Here is a 23,132-nt window from a genome sequence, read left to right as displayed (position 1 = left end):
AGTTCCATTATTTGCTACAAGTCAACCGAAATTGGGTTAAGAAAAAAACATATCCTATTTACCATCAACCATCTTTTTGTTAATTGGTTTTCCGTTGTTTTTTTTTCTTTTCTTTTTTCAACAGATTTAAATATATATACAGTAAAGGTATAGCCAATAATATCCTGAAATATTTTTCGAATATGTTCAAAACTGGTCAAAAATGCCAAAATCGTGTTTTCGGTCAAATGACAACATTCATCAATTTGCATTTTTATAGAAAAAAAAAACAAAAAAAAAGCTATTGCATTTTGTGATAAATTCAATCCCCTCTTCCGTATTTTATTTGTTACTTTCTCTATGACCCAAGAAGTCATTTTACATCACTAGCTTGTCCATACATGTCTCCATACAATTTTGGCAGCTGTCCATATAAGAGGCTTTAAAAATATTTAAAACTATTTATCTTGAGCACAATTTTCTGATCGATTTGGTGTCTTTGGCAAAGTTTTATTAGGTATATTCCTTAAAACGTTTCCGAAAAAATGTTACACTCAAAAATAACTTTGTCCGTTTTATTGCATTATTTGACACAACAAAATTAACTGCGATAAACAACCATTTTTAAAATTCTATTTTTTTATTTGTTGTAGGGGAAATATACCCATTCTAATCACTCTAAGCCGTTCAACCAATTCTCATCACTTTTGCCGTTTTCCGCTATTAAATCAAAATTTTCAGATGTATCAACAATGGAGAGTTGCTTGCTCACTTTTATTTGAGCTATTTAATACTTTGGAACAGTCAAAAACACTTATGAAAGCTGTAATTCATGATCAAAGTGCTGATGGGCCGATAATAGAAATAGGATGAGAAAGGGTATAGTTCCCCTAGATGTTCAAAAATGCATTTTTTATTTTATTTTGGTCGTAAAAGGTGATCAATTAATTAAATTAATTTTAAAATGTAAAATCAAATTTGCAAAGTTAAAGAAATTGTTATATTTTGGCCAGTTTTCAAATGATACTAAAAATATTTTTTTTTGCGTATCGTTATTTTTTAACTTATGGAAATCTTGGCCAAGCTTGACATATCTAAAATATGCGAAAAAGTAGAAAATTTCTTATAAACTTGCTCTATTTGGTCTAACGGTTACTTAGCTACAGCATCCGAGAGAAAAACATGCAGAAGCAAAAAAAGTTTTCTGAGTGTCAACAAAATAGCGGCCAATTTTAAAAGAAATAAAATCTCAGCAAATATTTGCTGATTTTCAATACGTTAAAAAAATTCAACATTCGTGAAATTTTCTCATATTTCCGATAAAAGTATTTTCAATTAAAAAAATTAATCTAGTTCAAGACCTTTTTAGAAGTAAGGCATTAAACCCTGTGTTACCTCTTAAAGAGAATTACATTTGGTTTATAAAAATGGTAATGGTAATTTAAAGAATTAATCAAAACAACTCATTACCTCATTGTTTGTGTTGTGTTGCTCATTCGAAGGAATCGTATTAACATGCCAGAATGCTGGAAGTACAGTTTTACAAACATTGAAGTCCTTTTCGAGCAATTACAAGAAATATTTCAAAAGGTTGATTTTTGGCAAAAAACGTATTTCGACTTTAATTAGGATTTCTTCGAGGAACGTGATTTTTTCATCACAGTTCCTTAAGGCCGATGCAAATATTTTTCAAAGTTTTTGTCCCTCGGCTCGGGCCGGGGTCGAGGGAGGGGAGGGGGGAGGTCAAAAAAATAAAAAAACATATAAATATTTAAATATCAAGCCATAGTTTCAACATTTCCATGAAAAATGTGTTTTGAAATGCATTTAACACTAGTTCAATTGTTTTGCAATCATTAGTTTTCAAAAAAAAAATGTAAGATTTGACAAAAACAATAATTTTAGCAAAAAAAAACTTTTTGCGATAATAAACATCGAAAATTTTCCAAAATTCCAAACATTTTTTAAATCAACCCAAACATGCTAAAAATGATTCTAAACGCAGGGGAATATATTTTAAATTGATTTCAGCTGATTGCACTTAAATTTACATTGAAATTTTGAAGTTTTTTGATTTTTTTGTTGCCCCCTGATTTTTCGGGCCAACTTTGAAGGGAAGGGGAGACAAAATCTTTAAATAAAATTTGTACCAGCCTAAGATGTCGATTATTTATTGCACAGTTTTGAAAAATGGGAAGATGAAAGTAAATATTTCTTTCTAAAAATGTGAGTTTAATTTTGAATCACTTTTTAAAATAATCAGCTACGTACTATGAATTACTTACAGTAAATTTATTTAAAAAATCAAAATGTTGTCATGCATTTTTGTGTACAACAATTACCAAACTGCTCCCAAGCTTAACTCACGCGATCACGAGCCAAAAGCCGCGTCCGAATCGGTTCGAAGCACTGCTCTCCCGTTCGCTCAACAGAGAAAAAAAACGTTGCTTCTGACAGCGTTGATAGCTCGAAATCGTTCTCGCCCGTTCCACTGAGACCAGTCAGACGGCTAGCTAGTCAGTTAGTTAGTCAGTTATGTTAGTTTGTCAGACAGTCCGGTAAATTTAACATGAGGCCAGGGTAGAACTCGAGTTGAAAAAAAAACAACGACAATAAACACACATATTTAAATATTTAATTTATGTAAAACAATTATGTAACATATTTAAAAATTGTCATATTTCCAGGAATTGCTTGTTTCCTTAATAGATTTTCAGCATTTTTTGTTTAAATTCACAATACTTTTCCTTAACTGCTTCTCTAAAAATAACAGCTTGATCCTCTTCCGTTTCATGCTCGGTGCACTTGCAATTTTGATATTCTTTTTTTTCGTTTTCTCTTGAATGCGCGCTCTCCATCACTTTATTTAATTTCAAAATTTCAAACAGTCACTCTCGCTCTCACTCTCTCGTGCATCGTCACTTGATTCACTGGCTGAGTTATGATGATTGTGTGGAGAACAAGAGAAAACAAGCTACAAAATCAAGAATAACCCCGAGAAAACATAATATCTTTAACAAATTGATTCAACATGTTTTTTTTTACATAACCGCTACAGTCCAGACTTTCTGAAAAAAAGAAATCATTCAAATTCATCTAGAACTGAGTAAAAATAATAATCTTAAAAAAAAATAAAAAATAGCTCGCGTCAATGCCAACGAAATCAGCTTGAAAGTAAAGAACATAACAACGGTTAAAGTGAGCCATTTATGAAGGCAGTAGAGGCGAGATCAGACAAATAGGAAGTAAACAAGTGAGCAAGAACGCAACGACGGTGAAAGTGCTAGGCTTCCTCATATGCAAATTAATTCAAATGAGTCAGAACATGCGGGAACGAAGTGCATGACCTGTTTTTTTTTTTGTTTTATGTTTTGTCAATTTCTTTGTTTTGTGATTGAGATAGATATGAAAGTAGATGTTCAAAATTTTAGTATTGATAAAAAATATCTTTTGCTTGTACAACGATTCATACTAACAAGCTATCGTAACGAATAAAACAAAAGTTATGAAAAACAAAGATACATAAGTTGAAAAGAACACATTGACCATCAACTCCATAAACCTCAGAAGAAAATAAAACTTTTTCAATATTATTTGTTTGTTGTAATTATCTCAAACCTGTTTGAAAATAGTTACGCAGTAAAACCGCTTGATATTTCAAATTAAAATAAGAATTGAAATAGAAATTTTTTTTTTTTTTTTATTTCATCAGCTGGATTTTTTTGTTGAATTTGAAAATTGAGCAATCTATTTTAAGTTAATTGTACAAAATTAATTAAGTGTGTAATAAATTGAAAGCAAATCACTCCAATGAGTGTTGCAGCCATTCAGGCGCATTGAATTGAAAGCACACGCGTGCTTGGTTGAGCGAACGCGTGAAATCTGTGAAATTTGAGTTTCTATAAGCAATGCATACACATATTTTTGTGCAATTTTGTTGCAAAACTACTTACTTTTCGTGTAATTTTCGAATGTGAAAACGGCATATTTTTAACCACATAACAGTACAGAAAAGCATCCATTTTAGTGCTGAAAATTTAAACTTTTCAGCACTTGTTTTGTAAAGTAGTGCTTTTCGATATTGGTTTAGAGTTATCTTGACAGCAAAAAACATTCAAACGGGCAAACAAACGTTTCTCTAAAACAGTCCATTTCAAATTGTGTTCTGTGGAATTGCATAAAAAATGCCATCTACTCGCTGCAAAACTTGTTTTTACAGCGTTCGTCGTATTTATGCAACTTGTCGTTGGATAAACGTCCAAATCATGCTGAAAAACTCTTCTTTTTGCAACTTATTGCATAAACTATTAGTTTACATACAAAATTTCAGACTGATGAAACATCAGAAGGTAATAACATTGACTTTCAAAATGGTCAACTGGGTTACAATGAGTGTAGTCGGATTTTAAGTACACTTTATTAATTAATGTTAATAAATGAAGAAATACATGTGCGGTACTGCGGAATACATGGAATAAAAGCATACAAAATTACTAAAACATAGAATAAACCATTGTATCGAGACATCTACTGCACATCACCTCCGTGTAAGCACGAGAGCAAGCAGCAGTCAAGTGCTCAGTGCTCCATCGTTTTTTCGATTTTTTTCGTCGTAAATTACCGTGATTACCCGCGAGTTTGCTCCTGCAGCATGCCAAAGGCCGGCCGTGGCCGTGGCAGTTCGAGTGCGGCCTCGAAAAACCCGCGAAGTTCGTCTACCGGCCGTGTGCAAAAAGGTAAACAAACCAACGCCGTGTCGACCGCCATCGCGCAGGGGAGCGTGAGCGCAGAAGGCATCGACAAAAAGTTGCTACATCCCGGGTATGTTCCAAGATCACCAGTGCGAACCCGTTCCGGTACTTCCGGTGCCACGACCAACACGTCAACATCCGCCAACATTCCCATCAGGAACGAGTTCCAGATGCTGAGCGACGACGAAGAAAACAACAACAACAACACCGACGGTAGCAGCACTACCGACGACGACGATGACGATCGTCGTGCACGGAAAAAAGTGCCGACGCCAAAATCGAACAATTCTCCAAAGGAACGTAGACCACCTCCAAATTTTGTTTTGGACACGTTGGTGGACGATATTGACGAGTTGCTGGAAGGCCTCGGATATTGTCTGAAAATCGGTAAGTCGTCAGTGCAAGTCTACACATTTGACAACAAGAACTTCGACCTGGTTGTGGAGAAATTGAAGGGTAAAAACTTCAAGTTCTACACATTCGACCCCGTGCAGAAGACAGCCGTTAAGGTCGTCTTGCAGGGGTACCAAGACCGCCCGATCTCCGACCTCAAGAAGGACCTCTCGGGTGCTGGAATAACGCCGCGTGACATAAAAGTCCTCTCGCGGAAGACAACAGTCACAGGTACACACACACTGTACCTGTTGTACTTCGACCGCGGCACCGTCAAACTTCAAGACCTGCGGCGGACTAAGGCGTTGGACGGTTTTTGGGTAAACTGGCGGTTCTACTCAAAGAACCCGTCGGACGCAGCACAATGCCACCGTTGCCAGAAATTCGGCCACGGCTCGCGGAACTGCAACCTTCCGCCCCGCTGTGTGAAGTGCGGTGAAACACACCTCTTTGAGGCGTGTGCACTGCCGTGCAAGGCGGACCTGGGGGACAAGGCAGAGCAAACCAAGGCGCGCATCAAGTGCGCCAACTGTGGAGGTAACCATACCAGCAACTACCGTGGATGCAGTGCACGAAAAAATTACCTCGAGGAGCAGGAAAAGAGGAAGAAGAAAGCAGCAGCGTCCCACCCTCCTCAGCGAAGTACGAGCGTTACCGTGCCGGCTGCTGGGCAGCGTACGGTTCCCGCGGACAACTCAGCATTCCCCCCTGGCTGGGGGCGATCGTTCGCCAGCGTGGTCGCTGCCGGTAGCGGCAATGCGGCCCAGCAAGAAGTCACCGGGGAAGATCTCTTCACCCTGCCAGAGTTCTTTGCTCTCGCGGGGGAGATGATGTCGAGGTTTCGGACCTGCCGTAACAAGGCGGAGCAATTTCTAGCCCTTGGGGAGCTGATGATCAAGCACATCTACAAAGGATAAAATACTGTGATGTAGTTATAAGCTTTTTCTCTTTCTTTCCCCTTTCCTTTGCAATTTTAGCAAGTTTTTTTTTAATTTTTCTTGCTCTTGTTAGTGCCATAGTTATAGAAATAATTGTTCCAAAATGGATTATGGTGCAAAACACAGCTGAAAGGAACTCCAAAACTCTGTTATGAACTGCAAAAGAACTGATTGTATCTTGATTATTCACCAATAAAACCGAATTGAATTGAATTGAATCTACTGGACATCCATCGGAATGGAATCACTTTTGGCTACTTTAGCTAAATAGTGATACTGAGCATTAACATCATACAAATACAGCAAGTATCAAGTATCTGGAGCAACCATATCGTGTTTCACAACAAAATAGAACCATATCGAACAAGCCACTAACCTGGTTCGTCGACTTGATTCTACGATGCGATCTGTCAGTTCTAACATATATCTCAACGGGGACAGTTCTCAGAAAATGTCGTTGAAAGATAAAACTGCCGTACTACTGGGAGGACTTGGCGGAATCGGTTTTGAGATTGGAAAGCATCTTCTGAAAAATGGCATTTCGGTAATATTTCAAGTTATTCAAGTATGCAATTATTCAGTAATAGTTAAAATGCTTTTGTAGAAACTATTCCTGTTGGATATTTCGGCTAATTTCGACGGAGAAATGCGTGCCGAACTTCAAGCGTACAACATCGATATTTCCATCTACTACCGCCAGTGCGACGTAACGGACAAGGACCGCCTTTCGGAACTGCTGCGCCAAGAAGTGATGAGCAGGTTGCACTTTATCGATGTGTTCATCAACTCGGTGGGAATTATTGACGAGCAAGATCCGGATCGGGTGTTGGCAGTAAATTTGGTAAAATCATCATTTTATTTTAATTACAAGAAAATGTAGTTAAAATTCAAACTTCAGTTAGGAGCCATCAACAGTTCGCTCATTGCATTGGATTTGATGTCCATGGACAACGCTGGACTTGGTGGATACATCATCAACGTGGCTTCCGTAGCTGGACTTGAACCATTTCCGTATTGTTCGATCTACACGGCCTCCAAGCATGGTGTCGTGGGATTCACTAGAAGCTTAGGGGTAATACCCACCAATTTTTTGTTGGAAAAATTTCTAAACTGAATTTCTTTAAACCTCAAGATTGACACTGTCTTAGTCAAAACGGGAGTGAAGTTCACAGCAAAAAATCCGATGGTAAAATCGCATGCAAAAGCATGCACATCACCTTCGTCAAAATAAACACTTAATATTACACACTGCATGTACAATTTTTGCAAACACAAAAAAAAGTTGCAACCGAAGGGATTCAAACCCAGCACCAATAGTTAGGACTGGCGCCTTAGCCCACTCGGCCATCAGACCGATGAAAAACTGTAAGGATAAACGCATACATGAGCTTGACATTTCGGTCAAGTAGGTTTCCCATACTAATGGGCTACATATTTCAGGGTGTAAAATCACATAAAATTGCATAAAATAATGCAATATTTATTTTACACCCAGGCCTTTTACACGCAGCTGGATTGCTACTTTTTTAGCTGTGTTCATCACGATATGTCCCGGGGCCACAGAAACGGCACTGTTCCGGAAGCACAACATGGGCAACGTGTTTCTGTTGCCTTGGATGGAGGAAGCTGGTCTTCGGTTGATGAGGCAGATTCCAATCCAAAGGTAAGAATGCTGTAAGCAGATGCTGTAAAGATCTTGGATTGAAAACGGGCTGTACTCTCAATTTCAGTCCAAGTGTCGTTGGCGAGTGTGTCATACGAGCTCTGGTGGAAGGTGAAACCGGATCCGTGTGGGTTTGTACCGCGGGGAAAATCGAGCGAGTTACGATGCCGCTGAATTTGGAGTAGTAGCAAGGTTGTTGGACGTGGACGATTTAAGTTATAACAGTTTCGTTTCATATTTAATATTGTTAAGATTGGAATACATTGTGTAGAAATGTAATTATATAATTCTTCTTTATCAAAAACAATTGTCAACTCATTTACTTTAAAAGAATCTCATGAAACTGGGGCGAAATGAGACAACACTGTTAAGATCACTTGAATGCTTGATATTTGGAAAACGATGGACTATTTTTGTTGTTCTGTGTCTTTTCTATCTGGAACCAATCAATCAAAAATTGTGCAGTAACAAGGATGAAACAACTGTCCCAATTAGTCCCGATTCGCCCCAGATAACGGTATTTTTATCTGAGTTTGAAATAATTCTTTTTTTCGCGATTGACCGAGGGCCAAACATTCAATATTACGCCCTTTTAAAATGTTAGACTTGGTTTAAAAATTTTGAAAATATTGTCGAATACCCATATTTCATATACCCATGTTTCATATATTAACATTGAAAATCGGACCATTAGTTGCTGAGATATCGTCATTGAAAAATGGTGGGCTGTTTGGGTGAGACTTAGAAAACATTAATTTTCCTGTTTTTAAACCTTTGCATTGCAATATCTCAGCAACTAAAGGTCGTATCAACAAAGTCCGAAGAAGCAAAATATAGAGAATTTTCTCAGCTTTTCAAAAATTTTTTTTACAAAAGTGGGCAAACATGTGCACTAATTTAAAAAAATGAAAAAATGCGACTATTTTGAAAAAAGTTACATTAAAATGGCTATAACTTGAAAACGGTGCACTTTGTCAAAATTTCACTAAAGTACTTTTTGATTGCAAATTCAATTTTACATCGAAAAATGAAGTTGAAAAATTTTTGCAATCAAAATTTCGATTTTTTGAAAAAATCAGTATTGATTAAAAAATTTATAAATCGGTCAATGATTTTTTGCACAACCTGGAAATTTCTGAAAAGTTGGCATTTTATGTCCTCTAAAACATATCAAAATATAAAAAAAAATAATTATAGTGTTTTTTTGTAAATCAAGTTTTAGTGATAAAAAGTTCAATAAAAAAATCACCAAATTTTTTTTACCGTGTATTATTTTTTTCCAGTGTAGTCCGTATCCATACCTACAACTTTGCCGAAGACACCAAATCGATCAAAAAATTCCTTCAAAAGATGCAGATTTTGGAATTTTCATGCATCATTTTTGTATGGACAGCTGCCAAATTTGTATGGAAAATTATATGGACAAACTAATGAGGCAAAATGGCTTCTTTGGGCATACCGAAGGCACCAAAAAAGTTTCAGTCGGATTAAAAAATACAAAAATTAAAATTGAAGAAAAAAGACCGATTTCGTAGAGAATTGCTCTTAGATACATCAGATCAGAATGTATTTGAAACGTTTCTTTCATTTTTAGACTAAATAATTATATTTCACAAAAAATTTGATCGTTTTTATGAAAACAAATATTACTTAGATGATAGATAGTAAATTTTCATAATATCACTGTATTTTATAAGGACAATTTTTTTTAACAATTTTTCATCACTTAAAGTACTTTTATGTATTTATTTCCCAATAAAATATGTTGGTACAATTGCCCCACCTGAACAAATATTTTTAAAAGCTCTCAACAAAAATAACCAAAAGTTAAATCTTACTTTATAATAGGTGCAAGTCATTAGTAGGGACACTACTGATCTAGGAAAAATAGCATATTGATAAAATGAGCCTTAAAACGAACCCTAAGCCTTATTTTGTACTTTCCAAATATTATAAGAAAACAAAGATTTTGAAAAAACTTCAATAAATCTTATGCCCCGTGGCGTTTACGTCGTTTTGGCGGTTATGTGGTAGTGGAATCAGCTAAATGCACTGCTACCAACAATTCCTCATACTGGAAATAATCAAAATTGTAAAAATTACGGCCTTACGAGCGATTGTTCCTCTTGCCCCATATGGTCTTCATGCCCCACCTTCCCCTACTTAAGCTTATCAATCGAAAATAAGAAAACAAAAAATGTGCTTTTCAGGGAACACCAGTTGATTCCGACGACCAGGGCTGAATTGCCGTTGAGCTCGATACGAAATCGATATGTTTCCTTGGGTAAAGTTCTTCTCCAGACAATTTCGATCAAATCTCGCCCTACTAGAAGTTGCTGCTTGTTTTTCCCAGACCTGTAGGAGTAATTGAACATAATTAATTTTTTCCATAGTAATCCATAGTAGTAATTACAGCTTTAACCCGCTTGAGAAATTAGAAAAACGTAACGCATCGCGTAAAAAGAGGTTTCACGGTACGAAACCACTTTTTATGCGATGCGTTACGTTTTTTTAGTTTTCCGATTTCTCTGGAACGACGCAACATTTTTGCAATCTTTTAAAAGCAGTTTGTAGGTTTTGTTCAGATCTACAAAACGCTTTTTGAATCATGCAAAAATATTGTATGGTTTAAGAGAAATCGACGAAATAAAAAGCGTAACGCCACCGCGTAAAAAGTGGTTTCTCTGTGTCATTATTTTTGTTCAAATTAAATAACATATATTTAAAATGCAACTCGGTAGATAGTAAATTCTATTACACATCATCTTTATAAAGTGATTGAGATTTCAGTAGCGCGGTCATTTCCTTATCACACGCAAGTAAATTTACTTTCTTCGAGCGCTCAGTCAGTCAACAAGATGCGAGTTTCGATAGTACTGCTACTGCTCATTGCCCAGGTCGTGATTGGCGTCAAGCGTTACTTCATACCAAATTTAAAGGTAAATATCAGCTCAATACAAATCCTAAACCTTCTTAAGCATGGTTTACCTAAATCATTCAGGCAAATTGGTACAAAGCTTCTGAATTCTGCAACTCTCAGGACATGGCCCTGGCGTCGGTCGAATCCGTCGAAAAGCATCAATCGCTGGTAAAATTCATAGAATCCACGGACAAGTTCTCCAACGCGTCCCGCTTCTGGCTCGGTGGAAGTGACCTGGCCGAGGAGGGCACATTTGTGTGGGCTCCGACCGGAAGGCTTGTGACGTTTGCGGCTTGGGCCGAAAATGAGCCGAATAACGTGAACGGGACGGAAAATTGCATCGAGATTATCCACAACACGTAGGGGGAGAGGGGGTAATATGCACCCCCGGGGCAAAATGCACCTCCTGCTTTTCTCGGTATTTGGAAGAATTTTCCGGGGAAAAATCATAGAAATTGGAAGCTTAACATTGCTAAACCATGATGGAAAAATTCGAGCATCGCAGTATAAAAACAGCTCAAGTTATTTGCAAAACTTTAAAATGTTGTGTTTTCATCTAATTTTCTTTGCACTTTCATTATGATTTTTGGACAAGCTAAAAAGTATTTATTGATATTGTAAGTGTTGAGGTAAATAGTTTTTGCCATAATCTTCATTATTCTGTAGATAGATGAGTCCAAAAACTTCAAAAAATGCATTTTTAATTATTTTTTTTGCAAAAAGCGTGGTCGGGGCAAAATGCACCGCTGTGAATCTGCTTAGTAAAAACAGCGGTGTCATCTAGTGGTGACTAGTGGAAACTGGTTTTACCCGGTGCATTTTGCCCCATGTTGTGGTGCATTTTGCCCCGTTGTTGTAGTGCATTTTGCCCCAATGTTGCGGTGCATATTGCCCCGCATGGTTGTTTGAAATGAATTAAAAATGTTTTTAGATATTTGATATTTTCGAACAATTTTGAGGTTTTTTAAGACTTTTTTCACATGGATGACGAAGAATAATAGTTGTTTTAGAACATCGAACAAAATTCTTCCACAGTAATGCTATAATGGTTGAGAAATCACCGTTTTCCCTTAGGGGGTGCATATTACCCCCTCTCCCCCTACGTGAACATTCGCTGGCAGTGGAACGATCACGACTGCCGGGGATTCACGACGTACTTTGTCTGTGAGAGTGTGGCCGATCGCTGTATTGAGCCGTTTCGATAAGGGGTGGTTTGAGGCATTGTTGCTATTGAAAAGTGAACAGAAATACACGAATACATGTAACATTTTATTTGTAATTTCGTGGTAGAAAATGCATTAATAAAATTAATATTAATTTTTCGTAATCTCATAAATTCACTCCATTCCGGCCAGAAAACTGTTTGTGCCATACGAAACCGGAACTATTTTGTCCTCTGATGAAACCCAAACTGCGCCATTGTCACCTTCGGTGATGATCTTCACGACAGCTTTGCCAACTGCCTCGGGTCTGGAATAAACGATACATTTTTTAACAGCTTAGAGCAAATTGAATTGAACAACAAACTTTTGCGTTTTGAAGGCCTGAATTAGTTGGTCGTAATATTCAAGCATCCATGGAAAAGTGAGACAAGAGTTTCTAGAATTTTGGTAGATCGTTGTTTCAGTCGCTCCCGGACAGATCGCCATCAGTTTAACTCCAGTTTTACTGAAGATCAATTCTTGCTGTTGGAAAATGTTAGAACTGTTTAAAAAAAACTAGAAAAAATCAAATAAACATACTCCCATGCTTCTGGTGAATCCAACAACACCAAATTTGGTAGCACTGTAAGTCACTCCAAACGGCATCGGCTCAAGTCCAGCGATCGACGAAATGTTCACGACAAACCCTCCCTTTCCACCCTTATCCTTGGACATCAGATCCATCGCCGTCAACGTGCATTCTATCAATCCGGTCTGAGTTGAAAACACAAAATCAATTAGCCATCAAGTTATTTCGTCAAATTTCATACCAAATTGACCGCAACACATCCGGCTGGATCACTTTCATTTAAAATTCCCGCCGAATTGACGAGGATATCAATCGCTCCAAGCCATTTCAGAGCGTCCTGGCGAAAAGCTTTTTCCACGTTGGACTTGTTGGAAACATCACATTTTGAGTAGTAAATGGAAGCTCCGGGATTGCATGACTTCAATTGAGACTCGTGGTCGGCACTTAGACGTTCATAAAGATCTAGAATAAGGATTTTCTAGAAAGAATAATTAAATATTAATTCAATTTGAGCTTGTTCACACAAAAAAATCAAACTCATACCGAAACTCCACCTTTGAGAAACTCCTCCGCCGTGGCAAAGCCAATCCCGCTGGCTCCACCGGTAATTACAGCCGTTTTACCTTCCAGCGACATTGCGTGTGCACCAGATGAACTCCAAACCAGCACTGAACGTGCACTAATGCACAACCTAGCGAGTGTTCGTTCATAGGTTAAAATTGCCTAATAAGCTGATAAGTACAGATTCGACCTTGTTTGCGTCAACTTGATGTGTTGAACCCAGTTTCAACTTTGTGTGATATAAGGGAACAGCATCTAACTCCATCGTGCCTCTAATGTTGCCATATCAGCATTTTGACGTTCACTTACAGCTAATATTAAGCTTTTTCAACTGAAATCGCTCAATGAAATAGCTCAATGGGAAGTAAGCAAGCAAGTTTTTATCAACAGTTTAACAAAACAAGTTGTGTAAATAGTGAAAATCAGCAAATTGGATGGAGTTAGAAGCGAGTGCTTAATCTGCCAAACGTATGAGGATTTCCCCTAGATTGAAACGGTTTGTTTTATGGGACAAAGCAAGATTTAAGAAAGGAGTTTATTCGGATTTATTTATTCACAAGAAAATAATCAGTTTCAATTTTTGTGTGCACAGAACTGAAAATGAAAATTAATCGCATTAAGAAGGCGTCATTTACTCATGAAGTGAAGACTGTAAATTATGGTTCTGGATAAAGAGCTCAGAAATTGTGAATTGTAATACAAACAGCATATAGAAAATAGTTTTCTGATTGATGCATTATGAATCTAGATTTTAATGTTATTTTTTTCCAGAACAAACATGGCCGATCGGAAATGATGCATTTTAAACCTAGTAGTGTCTTTCTTTCGATGTCAAAGAAAATAACATACTGGTACGACAGTTTAGCTTCTATTTCTTCAGATTTATTCAATTAGGAAATATGTTTTAAAAAATGCAAACATTTACACCGGAAAAGCATCATTGTTGAAAAGCATGGGAGCAATTCTCATGCATTATCTTGAACTATACTGCCCACCATTGAAGAAACGGCTAATATCCACTTTTGGCAAAATCGAGATTATCTCGCCAAGTGATAGAGGACGTTCAAATGCATCTTCTGAAACCTGAATTTCACTAAACTCATGTTTGGTTTTGACTGCCGATGCGAAAAACCAAACGGCTAATATCCCATTCCCCTTTAAAATTGCCGTGGCGAAGATTTGGTGACGAACACAAAAACGCGTTCTTCTCGGAATACTTGATTTGGCATAATAGCCGAATCTTCAATTATGGGCAGTATAATTATCATAGTTTTGAATATGATTAAGCTAAATCTGTCTTACGTTCAAACGGTCTATAAACCTATGTTTGATCTATACTTCAATCAAATCGACCCGTTGACTCTATGATGGCGCGCACTCAGTCGAGGCTAGGTCATGTTCAAACTTTTAAATTCGCACAGCAAAGGTCAAATTTAGAGCAATAATTGTTTTTTTACACCTGCACTTGCTTAATTTCTCGTTAGCGAACATTCAGTACTGCTTTGGGTGCAATCCGTAGTGAACGCAATGTTACTCGAAGGAAAAACTGCTATCATTACCGGCGGAGCCAGTGGAATTGGATTTGCTACGGCGGTAGAGTTGCTAAAAAATGGAGTATCTGTAGGATTGAGGCATTGGATAAAGTTAAAAACTATTGAAGTAAAAACCTTTTCATGCAAACCAATCATGCAATCCAAAATCGTCAATTTTCTACTCTAAATGTGACGTTACCAACAAGTCGAACGGGACAAAACTGGAGTAAAAGTGATGGCAATCTGTCCCGGAGCAACCGAAACGGCCATCTACAACAATGCGGAAATCTCAATCCTAAGCTTCCCTTGGATGAGTGAATACATCGACCAACTAATTCTGGCATATAAAACGCAAAAGTTTGTTCAACCAAACTAATTCGCTCGCTGCATTCTAAGAATCTTTACCTTCCAGGCCTGAGGTGGTTGGCAAAGCTGTCGTGAAGATCATCACTGAGGGAAACAACGGATTGGTTTGGGTTGTTTCCGAGGACTTGATAAATCCGGTCACTTTTGGGTCTAACAAATTTGCCGCAAAATTGTAGTGAAATAGCGAAAACTGACAGTTTTTGGGGTTCCATAATTTTTTTTTAAACTGGTCTTTTCTTTGTAAATTAGTTTTTTTTTGCTGGAAAAAAATGAATATTGATATTTTAAAGACTTTGTGTACCACAATTTATTAACTATCGGAACAAAACTTGAACTACCCTTAATCAAATCAGAAAGACAATTCTTTTGATTTTAGTCAAAGATCTCCTAAACCAAAGCGTAACTTAATCATCATAATCAGAGCATTTCAAATTTGTAATTGCTGTTATTCTGTACACCCAAGATTCAGAGTCGATAGAATCGTTCCCTCGAAATTTATTGAGGGCTAATAGCTAAAATCGAAAGAATAATGCTACCAACTCACACCATCATAACAAATGTGTTAATTGATACAATAAATCTCCAACAAGTGTCATTAAGTCATTGGGTAGCTTGTCAAAAGTCTCTGTTTCGATCTCCGTAGTCGACACTTTTGGTTTTTGTTTTGATGGATGAATTTTTTTTGCAAATGAACCTCGATGGAATAATTCTACGCCCATCTCGAGCTGTGTTCTCTGTGTCCGTGAATGGTATCACTATTCTCTCGACTCGAGGCCATTATTCTCTCGGACGAGCGATGCCCAGTTTTGGGTGTAGACTCAGGCTTAGAGCGTCCAATTTTCCGTCCCGGGAAAAAAATTCCCGGGAATTCCCAAAAAAAATATTTTCCGTTTCCGGGAAATTTGTAAATTTCCCGGGAATTCCCGAAATTTAAGCGGAAGTTAAATTTTAGGAACTATTTTTTGAAAATGCTCTGAAAAAATAATAAATGAACAATCTCACGGATTTGTTGTTGTGTCAAACAGAGTAGTTTACTTGTACTGTGTTGTGATAAAACCTATAAATTTTGCATGTTAAAGTGCGAGTAGTTTGTTCAAAATATTGTTAATGTGTGAAATAAGAAGCTGTCAACACGGATAAGTAGAAGTTTTAAAACGATCGTTACTATCGAGTTGATTATTATCAATTTTATTTTCACCGGCAACAACGGTTTGCTATCGATTTCGGTGGCGGCTGCTGTTAGCTGTTTTTTTTTTTCTTTTTTTGGGTCTTTTGTGCCCTGCTATTGTATTGCTTGGCTAGCTCGGTTGTGCTCGAAAGCGCAAGATGAGTTTGTGTGGCAAGTGCGAGCAAAAAATTTGTTTTGAAGATGCCGTACCTTGTTCGGGGAAGTGTAGAGCGTTTTTTCATCGTTCTTGCACTACCTTGACTAAAGCGCGGCAAAAACTATTAATGACCAGCCAAATGTGCAATACAAGTGCGACCCGTGTCTTGATAGCGGTGTTGATGCTGAGATTACGGAGCTTGTCATTAATGTTAAGAAGATAAAAGAAGAAATGAAGAACCTTTCTGACATTTCTGATTTCATCTCTGACATTAAAGAAAGCATTGCTACTCGAATCGACGAAGCCATCAAGAAAGGGTTAGAAGATGTAATGATGTCATGCAGTGAAATGTTTCAGAAAAATATCAAAACGATTGTAGAAAGCAGTGTGGCCACTGAAATTGAAAAAGCAATAAAATCGAATTCACAAAAAAGCAAAAATGAAAGAATAGTAAAAGTAATAAGAAAAAGAGGAACCCATTCAGAATCCGACGGGCTCCCCGGTAGTAAAAGACGTGCCGTTGATACCGATGATTTAGAACCGATGTTAGTTGACGATGAAGAAAAGGACAACGTTTTTGAAACGCCAACTTTTGCGGAGATTTTAAAAGGAAATACAGAAATTAAAAATGGTCTTCAAAATTAAAAATTACGTGTTCATCGTCCAAAAATTGTTATTAAACCTAACGAAACAAATCAAAGTAATGACCAAACAAGGACTTTTTTGAAATGTAACCTTGATCCTAAATTGCATAAAATAAATAACTTAAAAAATGGCAGGGATGGTTCCATTATTGCCCAATGCGCGCCAGGGGAAAATCTTTCTAAAGTAATTAGTGACATTGAAAACAGACTTGGTACAAATTATACTGCAATTGTTTCGACTGGCCTACCTAAGATGAAAATTGTTGGGATGAGTGAAAAGTATGCTCCTGAAGATTTTGTTGAGTTATTGACCACACAGAATGACGATATTTTTATTGAACATGTAAAGGTCATATCTTCTTACGAAAATCCACGCATTAAATACAATAAATTTAGTATAATAATTGAAGTTAATAATGATACTTTTGACGCATTGTTAACGGCTGGAAAAGTCAACATAGGATTTGATAGATGTTCAGTTTTTGAGGCTATTAAGGTCCTGAGATGTTTTAAGTGTGGAGAATTTGGCCACATGAGCACAAAATGTACTAACAGCGAAACTTGTTCAAAATGTAGTGAATCCCATAAGACTGCGGAGTGTACTTCAACTGTAATGAAATGTGTTAATTGTTTGAAAAAGAATAAGGAGCAAAAAATGAATCTTGATGTAAATCATGCTGCATTTAGTTCAAAATGTCCAGTTTTTAGACACCTGGCTGCAATTAAAAGGGATCGTTTGTACGAGATTGAATAGCAATCAAATGCTTTCAGAAAAGTAAATGCTACAGATATAATCTATTTGAATATTGCTGGACTGACCACAAATTACGTATCATTACGGCAGTTAGTGGAAAGTTCGCAACCTCTTTTAGTATTACTTTCTGAAACGCATATTACTGAACCGGAAGCATTCGATCAATATTCCATTCCAGGTTATAAAGTTGTATTTTGTTTGTCACACTCTAGGCATACTGGAGGAGTTGCTATTTATTATAAAGAATCTATTTATCTTAAAGTGTGCTTAAACGAGTTTTCTGAAAATAACTGGTTTTTGGGCATTACAGTTGAAAAAGGCCTGAAATCAGGTAATTATGGAGTTTTGTATCATTCGCCAAGTTCTAGTGACCAGCGATTCATTAAAATTTTAGAAAATTGGTTGGAAAATTTCTTAGATATGAGTAAATTTAATTTGATAGCTGGTGATTTTAATATAAATTGGCTCGATGAGCAGAATTCTATACATCTCAAGAGTCTTACAGAATATTTAGGTTTAACACAAAAAGTAACTGCTTTCACAAGAATAACGAGAAATAGTAGAACAATGATTGACTGCGTTTTCTCCAACATCGATTGCGTTAAAGCTGTCGTTAAAAGTGAATGGAAAATAACAGACCACGAAACACTGGTTATTACGATCTCAGATTATGATTTTGAATCTCCGGAAGACCGTATTAAAATTAAATCTTGGAAAAACTATACACCTTCAGCTTTGTGCGATCTTTTGGAAAGACGTGTAAATTTTAGGACATTAACTGGAGAACTCGACCTCAAATCAAGAATATTGACGAATACTTTGAAAAATTGTACAAATGAATTAGTAACTACGCAGTACATAAACAAGAAAGATTCGAACAGTGGAGAACTTATGAGATTGAAACAAAAAAGAGATAAACTTTACAAGAAATTCTGTCGAACAAATAATACTAGACATTGGAAAAAATACACAGTTGCAAGAAACAGGTATACGAAAAGATTAAAAACAACAAGAAGTACTCACATTCAAAACAATATAGAACAAAATAAAAATAACAGTAAAGAACTATGGAAAATATTGAAAAAATTAATGAAATCCAAAGACAGTCTTCCAAGAACTATTCTTTTTGGAGATATTGAAGAATGTTCTGATGATGTTATTGCCAGTAAATTTAATGATTATTTCATTGAGAGTGTTGTTGAAATAAATGAGAGCATAGAAAGGACTGATGAACCTGTTGGAATTAGGAATATGACGAATAGAAACTGCAGACTAGAAATCTTTAATCCCGTAACTTATGTTGAACTTAAAAGATTGTTTTTGATTTAGGAAGCTCAGCAGGGATCGATAACATAAATGCAAAAGTATTGAAAGACTGTTTTCATGTCATTGGTTACACTTTGCTTGAAATAATAAATGTATCACTTTTATCGGGTCAAGTTCCAACAGTCTGGAAAGAATCTTTAGTTATACCGATTCAAAAAGTTGCTGGTACAAAAAAATCTGAAGAGTTTCGCCCTATCAACATGTTACATACGTTGGAAAAAATTCTAGAAACAGTCGTGAAAGCTCAATTGCTGGAATACTTGAACATAAACAAATTATTAATACCAGAACAATCAGGATATCGCGAAGGCCACTCTTGTGAAACTGCTTTAAATTTGGTTTTAGCAAAATGGAAAGAATTATTTGAGGACAGAAACTCCACTCTGGCAGTATTTTTGGACTTGAAACGGGCATTTGAGACAATTTCCAGGCCTTTATTATTAAAGACACTTCAAAATTTTGGTATCGGGGGTGCAGCTTTTGAATGGTTTAAAAATTATTTAAATTTGAGAACTCAACGTACAATTTTTAATGATACTATATCAGAAACTAGGGAAAACAACCTTGGTGTTCCTCAGGGAAGTGTTTTAGGGCCCATTTTGTTTATAATTTATATTAATGATATGAAACTAGTTTTGAAACATTGTGACATTAATCTTTTTGCGGATGACACTGTTATTTTTGTAGCAGCAAAAAATCCAGTCGAAGCTGTATTGAACTTGAACGAAGATTTAGATGCTCTTTCCAAATGGCTAAAATTCAAACAGTTGAAATTAAATATAAATAAAACTAAATACATGATTATTTCATCACGACATCAAAACATACATGATGCACATATTGCAATTGATGGGGAGCAAATAGATCGGGTGATTTCAATAAAATATCTTGGGGTTACTATTGACGAAAACTTAAAATTTAATATTCATATTGATAATACAATTAAAAAAATTGCTAAAAAGTATGGAGTAATGTGCCGACTAAAAAATGATCTTAACTTTCAGAGCAAAATTCAACTTTATAAATCTATAATCTCACCACATTTAGACTTTTGTTCATCGATAATATTCTTGGCAAATGAAACACAGTTATCTAGGCTTCAACGCTTGCAAAATAAAATAATGCGTTTAATTTTAAAATGTAACAGATTTACTTCTTCGGCATGGATGTTAAATGCACTGCAATGGCTATCTGTGAAGCAAAGAATAATTTTTTCCACTATGATTTTTGTGTTTAAACTAATAAATGGTTTGTTGCCTAGATATTTATGTGATCGAATTTTACGAGGTAGTGATCTTCATGATCATTTCACAAGAAATGCAGATGCACCACGCACTCCAAACTTTTTATTTGGAGCTGCACAAAATTCATTGTTTTATAAAGGTGTGAATATTTTTAACTCGATGCCAAGACAAATTAAACAGTCAACGACAATAGCAGAGTTCAAAAGACGGTGTTGCTCGCACATTAAATTAGTATTTTAAGTTTGACTTCATATAATTATATATTGACGGAATTCTGAAACGAATGCACAAGTAAATTGCTCAGTATGACCACATGATGATGATGGATTTTTTGTTTTTTGAAAAGTTGTTTAAAATTAGAGTTTAAAAAAAAATGAGAAGTCTACAAAGGTTTGAGAATCGCGCGCGAAATGCAAATATAATGTGCCTCTTAAGTTGACGATGATGAAAGTAAATGTTTCTTACTGAGTATGATAAAAATTGGTAGTTGCTCTGAAGACAGGAGAGCTCGGAAGGCTATAGGGAAAGCTAGTTTAGTAGGTTTTGGCGGTCGAAAGATAGGGTTTCGAAAAGTACATGTTTTCGGGCAAAACTCGTTACGTACACTCTGTCAGGTAAAATAGTAGGGTACGATTTCGGGCAATGTCATTGTTAACTTGTCACTTAGTAGGAACCCAGTTCAGATAGACACAAGTAAAACTATATGTGTTCCGAACAGTAGCTAGTACCAAATGTGATTCCTTGAAGCTGATACAGTTACAGGCCTATCAATTAGTAATCTACGATAGTAACTGTAATGACGGAGTTAATTGAAAGGCTAATTTATATTTGCTTTGAAAATCAGCTCGTTTTTTTGCATTACTGATTTAAATGTTCAAACAAAATATCATAACGATAACTCGTCCAGCTCAAACCTTTGTAGGGGTAAGAGGTGGGACCATCATCATCATCAATATGATTTTGTTCAAATTAAATTTATTGTTTGGTTTATATATAATTAATCTGATTATCAGAAATTATGATATCAGAATTATTTTTGATAATATTAATTTTTGAAGCAACTGGGAATAGATCTTGCTTAATGAGTATTGAATTATTACAATTGGGTAAGCTTTTAACAGATTGATGTTATTTCATCAAAACAATATTAACTCCTCACCTGCAAATTAAAATTGAGATTTTTTTACGTTTTTGTTTACCATGATCAAATGAGATGAAAATCGAATTTTTGCAAAAAGAATTAATTTAATTGGTTGAATATCTAGTACTAAAGAAATTACAATCTGAAGTAAAAGAATTATGGAGCACTGGTGCAACTACAGGTGTTAGAGGGTTAAATGTGAAAAAAGAGAAGACTTTTTGTGAAATGATGTCAATTTATCGTATAATTTAAATCATGTTGCATAATAATACAACAAAAATCATTGAAAAATTACTTTCTATTGTATGTTCTCAAAAAATGCAAAAATATATTCAAAGCTTGCTTCAAATATTTGAAAACATTGGGTTGTATGAGGTAAAACCAACACTAAAAAGCTTTACTATTTGATCAAGAGCTGAAACCAGTATTTGTCATGAAAAACATAAGTTCTGCATGTTTTTTTTCTCATTTGAATAAACTGGTCACAGAGGCAAGTTTAAAAGAAATTTTATGATTGTGGATTATGGATTCATTTTACTCACAGATTTAACACATAGATAAAAAATATTTCTCATCAAAAAATACCAAAATACATTTTCTTGTAGTTGAATGATTTTTTACATGCAGTCAAGCTGTTAATTCTAGATTAAATTTTCAAAACAACCTATCCCTCATGGGTTTCCTATGCAGATAGGACCTTTTGAAAATTTAATCGAGAATTGATCTTCACACTTATTTAAACCATTAATGTTGATGTCCTATACAATTTTGTTGCATAATATTAATTAAAACCAAGATCATAACAATTTTCAATATATTTAAAATTTCCCGGGAATTCCCGGGATTTCCTGGGAAATTAACTGAAAATTTCCCGTTTCCCGGGAAATTTGTAAGCCCAGGAAATTAAACGCTCTATCAGGCTCCGAACCCGCAGCCCTGTTTGAATTTTGTTTGACACCAATTGTTGTCAAACGAACAAGTTTTTAGTTTGACACTCTCTTTACACAGAGCTTACACAGACCACCAAACGTTTGGTTCAATAGTATGTGTGAGTCCCGTGTAAAAAGTGACAGTTCGTCACTGTTTTGTTTGACTTCGACCAACGGGGTACAAATTAAAAAAAGTGTCAAACCAAAAAGTGACCAACCACCGGGGGTTGAGTGTTTACTTATAAAAAAATCAACTTGCATTTGTGTTACACTGTGTAATTTACCCAACTTGTTGACTCAGCTTTGTGACTCAAAGTCATAACCAGGTTTTATACTGTTTTCTCAAGTTTGCACAACCAAACTCAAATCTAGTCAGAAGCTTATTTTAACCTTCAACATCTAGGTTCTTGCCGTTTTTGGTTGGTCTTGAATATTAGCTTAGATGTCAGTACTGATTTGGAGCTCATCTTTTGTACATCTTTTCTTCTCCAATGTCGTTGAAAGGAAAAAATGCTATCATCACTGGTGGAGCCAGTGGAATTGGCTTTGCCACGGCGGAAGAGTTTCTGAAAAACGGAATATCTGTAAGATTATTAGTAGTTAGGTGAAGAAAATCATTAAATCCATTGAACCTACGCTTTTCTAGAAATTACTCATTCTTGATCTTTGTGAAAATCTGAGCGCCGATCAGGAGTCTCAGCTGAAAGCATGTAATCCAAACGCTACAACTTTCTACTGCAAATGTGATGTTTCCGTCAAGTCAAACGTGGCAAAATCGTTTCGCCAGGATGCTGTAAAATTTCTTGGAACGATTGACATTCTTGTCAATTCGGCAGGGATTTTGAATGAAAGTGATCCAGCTATTTGTGTAACCGTTAATTTGGTATTAAATTAAAATTTAAATTATCGAGCGTTACTATATATTTTGAAATAAG

At 35.9% G+C, this 23,132-nt stretch overlaps 3 protein-coding genes across 3 annotated transcripts; 2 read left to right on the top strand and 1 right to left on the bottom strand.

Annotated features, from left to right (window-relative positions):
* Positions 1–6,359: 6,359 nt before the first annotated feature.
* LOC6053183 (alcohol dehydrogenase 1) lies at positions 6,360–7,940 on the top strand. The gene is made up of 6 exons (XM_038264987.1): positions 6,360–6,605; positions 6,666–6,902; positions 6,960–7,133; positions 7,194–7,225; positions 7,596–7,724; positions 7,792–7,940. Exons 1-6 carry the CDS (start codon positions 6,462–6,464, stop codon positions 7,907–7,909), a joined length of 834 nt encoding a protein of 277 aa, XP_038120915.1. The 5' UTR covers positions 6,360–6,461; the 3' UTR covers positions 7,910–7,940.
* Positions 7,941–10,523: 2,583 nt separating this feature from the next.
* On the top strand, positions 10,524–11,893 carry LOC119770322 (lectin subunit alpha-like). Its single transcript, XM_038264986.1, has 3 exons — positions 10,524–10,663; positions 10,726–11,004; positions 11,745–11,893. The coding sequence occupies exons 1-3, from the start codon at positions 10,583–10,585 to the stop codon at positions 11,847–11,849; spliced, it is 465 nt and encodes a 154-aa protein (XP_038120914.1). The 5' UTR covers positions 10,524–10,582; the 3' UTR covers positions 11,850–11,893.
* Positions 11,894–11,968: 75 nt separating this feature from the next.
* LOC6050831 (alcohol dehydrogenase) lies at positions 11,969–13,068 on the bottom strand. Its single transcript, XM_038264985.1, has 5 exons — positions 12,919–13,068; positions 12,617–12,853; positions 12,387–12,560; positions 12,172–12,329; positions 11,969–12,114 (listed from the first exon to the last, which is right to left on the bottom strand). The coding sequence occupies exons 1-5, from the start codon at positions 13,009–13,011 to the stop codon at positions 11,982–11,984; spliced, it is 795 nt and encodes a 264-aa protein (XP_038120913.1). The 5' UTR covers positions 13,012–13,068; the 3' UTR covers positions 11,969–11,981.
* Positions 13,069–23,132: the final 10,064 nt, after the last annotated feature.

This window comes from Culex quinquefasciatus, chromosome 3 (assembly GCF_015732765.1).
Source record: "Culex quinquefasciatus strain JHB chromosome 3, VPISU_Cqui_1.0_pri_paternal, whole genome shotgun sequence".
NCBI lineage: Eukaryota > Metazoa > Arthropoda > Insecta > Diptera > Culicidae > Culex > Culex quinquefasciatus.
The sequence above is the reverse complement of the archived record's forward strand: the minus strand, read 5'-3'. Positions and strand labels throughout refer to the sequence as shown.